The 5,687-nt window shown below is 45.8% G+C and overlaps 1 protein-coding gene across 3 annotated transcripts in view; it reads left to right on the top strand.

The window, feature by feature from the left end:
- Positions 1-432: 432 nt before the first annotated feature.
- Positions 433-5,687, top strand: part of COIL (coilin) — a 19,290-nt gene continuing 14,035 nt past the window's right edge. For all 3 annotated transcript variants that reach the window (XM_012808761.2, XM_023516631.1, XM_023516630.1), the window contains exon 1: positions 433-702. In XM_012808761.2, the coding sequence (XP_012664215.1) occupies positions 458-702 (245 nt within the window). In that variant the 5' untranslated portion in view covers positions 433-457. The remainder of the gene's footprint in view (positions 703-5,687) is intronic.

Genomic DNA, 5,687 nt, shown 5'->3' with positions numbered 1-5,687 from the left:
GGCTATTTTTTTTGGTTGCAGCTGTCATTGTTGTTTGGCGGGTCCGGGTCGAACCCGCCACCTTAGGTGTACGTGGCTGGCGCCTTAGCCGGTTGAGCTATAGGCACCGAGCCCTCGGAGTTGTTTTGTAAAAATCTTTTACCTGTACGTGTACAAGCAAATTATCGGTGCTGAGGAGAAGGGCTTGCTTATTCAGGGACTTTCCTAAATTTAGACTCTGCACGGTGCTAACTAGGAACGGAATGAAGGTATCTCCTTTACACCCTTCCCTAGCCCTGCCTGGAACCAAATTGAGCGAAATTGGCCGCGCTCGGACTCGTGGCCGCGGATGACGCCTGCAGTAGCCGCTGGCCACCAGTAGGCGGCACACGTAACCGGCGCCGTGGAGGCGGGCCGCCCGAGCACGCCTCTCCGTAGTCCTGTGGCATCTCTCGGCTTCCGTCGATGACCGAGCAAGATGGCAGCTTCCGAGACGGTTAGGCTACGGCTTCAATTTGATTACCCGCCGCCAGCTACCCCGCACTGCACGGTCTTCTGGCTTCTAGTGGATTTGAACAGATGCCGATTTGTCACGGATCTCATTAGTCTCATCCGACAGCGCTTCGGCTTCAGTTCTGGGGCCCTCCTCGGCCTTTACCTGGAAGGGGGGCTCTTGCCCCCAGCGGAGAGCGCGCGCCTGGTGAGAGACAACGATTGCCTCAGGTGCGCGCGGTGCGGGCTGGGGACGCCGGGGGCGGCGAGCCGGGGATGCACCTGCGCACGCCGGGGACTGCTCTGGCCGCTAGACTGCGATGGGGCTGGGGGCGAGGAAAGGGCAGGAGATAGAATGGGAGTGTGAAAATGCACGTTAGTGAACCCCGAGATCTTGACTGGTCAAGTAAAGTACAGAGTTCAAGAATCTGAATTTTAACGAGCATCTTTCCCGCGATGCTTCTGATCACATGTGGACCACACTAGAAGCAACCCTGATGGGTTTAGGCAGGGCCGGTGTTTATTTCACCCTTGGTGGAGCAACACTTCACTTAGCTGGGCGCTGTGTTACTGTTCCGTTCGCATGGTACTCTTGAGTGGAGACCTGGCCTTATCTTTGGTGGCGTTCAGGGTCAGGTGCAGGAGACAGACCCAAGCGGACAGAGACCAGTCATGTTTTACACATAACGAGTGTGTTGTCCCACCTTAGTTCTCTTGTGCCTGGTATCCCCTGAGACTAATGGTGGATATTCTGCATTCAACCAGGTGTTTGGGGGGTTCACTCAAATATGTGTTTGGGTCCTTTTGGACTGGGAATTGAGAAACTCAAAATAATTTTACATGTTTTTGGGAATTAAAACAATGCACTGAGGTTAAGTATTCAGGAGCAAACAGTATGCATTGCTGATGTGTTAGTCAAGTTGTCTCAGTAAGATGGTGAGATGTGGTCATTCCAGTTCAGATTTGTATCTTGGACTGATATATTTGGGGCTTTAAAAAAAAATTTAATCTTTAAGCTTCAATTACAGTGAATTAACTCCAGAATTGTGCTACTTTCTCTTGCTTGCCTTGGTTGTTGATGATTCCTTTCCGCAAAGCATGTCAGATTCCTAACATTTATGTTTGAAACAGTGACTACATGTTTGAGTGTCTCAAATCATAAAAGGTATGATTTATTAATAATATTCAACTTTTTTTTTTTTTTGGTAGAGACAAGAGTCTCACTTTATCGCCCTTGGTAGAGTGCTGTGTCATCACACTGCTCACAGCAACCTACAACTCCTGGGGGCTTAGGTGATTCTCTTGCTTCAGCCTCCTGAGCAGCTGGGACTACAGGCGCCCACCGCAATGCCCATCTATTTTTTTGTTGCAGTTCCATCGCGGCTGCGTTTGCCACCCTTGCTATATGGGGCCGGCGCACTACCCACTGAACCACAGGCACCGCCCAACATTCAGCTGTTTTAAATGACAACTTGAAATAATCCAAATTTCAAAAAGTTCGTTTTTCTTTTTATTGACTGTGAACTAGGTCTTTATTTTCCCCGCAATTCAGGGACTATTTAAATATTACAATTGTGGCTCGGCGCCTGTGGATCAAGTGGCTAAGGCGCCAGCCACATACACCTAAGGTGATGGGTTGAAATCCAGCCCGGCCTGCCAAACAACAATGACGGCTGCAACCAAAAAATAGCCAGGCGTTGTGGGGGCGCCTGTGGTCCCAGCTACTTGGGAGGCTGAGGCAGGAGACTCACTTGAGCCCAGGAGTTGGAGGTTGCTGTGAGCTGTGATGCCATGGCACTCTACCCAGGGGGACAGCTTGAGGCTCTGCCTCAAAAAAAAAAAAAATAAAATAAAATAAATAAATAAATAAATATTACAACTGTAAGGACTGTATTCTGTTCTATTAAGTTTACCTTCTGCACTGCCCCCTGCCTAATGAGTTAATAACTTGCAGCTAGCTAAACTACAGTTATACTTCAATTAATGAATTATCTGAGAATTACATTCTTTTCTAAAACATTTTAACTTCTCTGAATACCATTCCCAAGGAATTACACGCTTTATAATGAAGTTAACAATGTCAAAAACAAACTGTGAAAACTGTTATAAGTAATAATAACAGCACAATGACAGGTAACTTCCTCTTAAATGCTTCAGGTGCACATTGCATATGGCAAGAAATTCCTCTGCAGTTGGCTTCAGTGGTAAATGTGGGGAAACTTCAGGTAAAACTGAATTGGAAAAATTTTGGTTTTGTTGTCACAATCATTCTGTCTTTCCTTGATGGATTCACTTTTCTTCAGAGCTATAGAAGAAAACATAGTCTTTATTCCCAGAGGTACCTAATCTTGTTGGAGTAGACCAAAATACTAGTTTCATGCTTCTGTATGTTCTGTGATGCAAGCAATTAGACTGAATAGTTAGACCAGGTTATGCTGCTAAGCACAGAAAATTGTTGAGAAAGGAGAGATTGGTATGGAACAAAAATGGTCAAAGAATACAGCAGTACTTTGAACGATGGGTAGGAAATGTTAGGTGGCCAAAGCACAGTTGGCAGGCATAAGCTGACCTGGCATGGTAAAGAGATGAGTCTGACCAGCCAAAGGATTCTCTTGGGAGAGCTGAGAGTACGGAGGGAAGTCTGTTGAGGGAAAGTGGAGCCACATTGTGGAAATCCTGAGAAATAACCTTTGAGGCTTGAGGGGCATGACCACACTTCTATGCCACAGCCATTTCCTTCCTCATATTCTATTCTTTTGAGTCCCCAGAATCTGAACCTGGGCTTCTAACATGGAGCTCTTAAAGGTCCTCTCTTAAATTCCCTGGGAGGAGGAAGTTCTCCCATTTGCTTGGAGACGCCTCTATTAGTTTGCTAACACTATTGTAACAAAATATTGTAGACTGGGTGGCTTGATTTTTTATTTTTTTTTATTGAGACAGAGCCTCAAGCTATCCCCCTGGGTGGAGTGCCATGGCATCACAGCTCATAGCAACCTCCAACTCCTGGGCTCAAGCGAGTCTCCTGCCTCAGCCTCCCAAGTAGCTGGGACCACAGGCGCCCGCCACAATGCCCGGCCATTTTTTTGGTTGCAGCCATCATTGTTGTTTGGCGGGCCCAGGCTGGGGATTCGAACTCACCACCTTAGGTGTATGTGGCTGGTGCCTTAGCCGCTTGAGCCACAGGCACCGAGCCTGGGTGGCTTGATTGAAAGAAATTTATTTCTGGGCAGCACCTGTGCCTCAAAAGGGTAGGGCACTGGTCCCATATACAGGAGGTGGTGGGTTCAAACCCAGCCCCGGCCGAAAACTGCAAAAAGGAAAAAAAGAAAGAAAGAAAGAAATTTATTTCTTACCTTCTGGAGGTTGAAAGTCCAAGATCATAGTGTTGTCAGGTTTGGTTTCTTCTGAGACCTTTCACTTTGGTTTGTAGACGTGTTCTCATATGGTCTTTTCTCTGTGGATGTGCATTTCTGGTGTCTCAAATTTTCTCTCTTACAAGGACACCAGATAGGATTAGGATGTACCCTAATGGAGTCATCGTAACTTAATCATCTCTTTAGAGCCCCTCTGGTCACATTCTGAGGTACTGGGGGTTAGGGCTTTAACGTATGAATTTTAAGGGGACACAGTTCAACCTATTCCTGAGGGTTTCACAGGAGCCAGTCTGCAGGAACTGGTTTGGATGGCTGCCAGGCAGAATGGGAAACTCAGTATCATTGTGTAAGGAAACAAAGTATATTTTTTCCTCCCTCACACTTTCAACTCTCTGTGGCATTTAATACCTGATCAAATGTTAGAGATGGGTTTTTGTGTCATCCGACTGTAGGTAATGTCTTCTTGGATATCTAATAAAGTTCCCCCCAAAATGTCTGTGAGTTGGCCAGATGTGATTTGCGCTTGTAGTTTCGGCCACTTGGGTGGCTGAGGCAGGTGAGGCTGGGAGTTTGAGTCCAGCTTCCGCAACATAGTGAAAATCTGTCTCTAAAACAAATACATATGTATATAGAGATATAGATATAAATAGATAGATAATAACAAAATGTCCGTGAGGGCTGGCAGTGGGAGTTAGGAGGACAGAGTGTCTGATTCAGGTTGAGGATCATTTGGTTTCCTAAAACTTTGAATACCCAAAACAGTTGCCTGGCTTAGTTCAGCTCTGGGTCCCTTGACTCTAAATATTATTTCACAGCATACTACTAGTTTCTGGGATGTAAAATACTGAAAGCTGCTCTCTCACATATCTAGGAGATGTATATCTAAAGCCTATGGGTAAACCGAGACTAATAGATAGGCTTTGGCTGCTTTTATTTCTAGAACTTTCTCTTGTCCCTTTCCATTCAGCTATTAAAACAAACAAACAAAATGCCTGACAACAATGTTTAAAAAATTATATTAATACTTCAAAATAGTCCAAAGTAAAAGTAGTCTATTTTGGATGGCGCCTGTGGCTCAGTGGGTAGGGTGCCAGCCCCATATACCGAGGGTGGTGGGTTCAAACCCAGCCCCCACCAAACTGCCGCAAAAAAATAGCTGGGCATTGTGGCGGGTGCCTGTAGTCCCAGCTACTAGGAGACTGAGGCAAGAGAATTGCCTAAGCCAGGAGTTGGAGGTTGCTGTGAGCTGTGACAACATGGCACTCTACCGAGGGCTATAAAGTGAGACTGTGTCTCACTGAGGCTGACAGGTTCGAAACTAGGCTGGGTCAGCTAAACAACAATGACAACTGTAACAAAAAATAGCCAGGCGTTGTGGTGGGCTCCTGTAGTCCCAGCTATTTGGGAGGCTGAGGGAAGAGAATTGCTTAAGCCCAGGAGTTTGAGGTTGCTGTGAACTGTGATGTCACGGCATTCTACCAAGGACAACAAAGTGAGACTCTGTCTCAAATAAATAAATAAATAAAAATTGGCAGGTACTATCAAATTGGCCTCCAGAAAAGTTGTACAGGTCTGTACAACATAAAAAAATCCACCAACTTCTCTGTCCAAGGACTAAGAACAATTAGAGCTAACATTCGGATAGCACTTGTTCTGAGCCAAGCATGCTATAAATATATAATACTCCAGATGACTGTAATTATTATCATTATCCCTATTTTTATAGAAAGGCTGAGGTAATGATTTTTTAAAAAATTTAATTTTAGGCTCAGCGCCTGTGGCTCAAGCGGCTAAGGCGCCAGCCACATACACCTAAGGTGGCGGGTTCGAATCCCCAGCCCG

This window comes from Otolemur garnettii, unplaced genomic scaffold, assembly GCF_000181295.1.
Source record: "Otolemur garnettii isolate 467f Iridium unplaced genomic scaffold, OtoGar3 scaffold00094, whole genome shotgun sequence".
NCBI lineage: Eukaryota > Metazoa > Chordata > Mammalia > Primates > Galagidae > Otolemur > Otolemur garnettii.
This window is presented reverse-complemented; position numbering and strand designations above follow the sequence as displayed.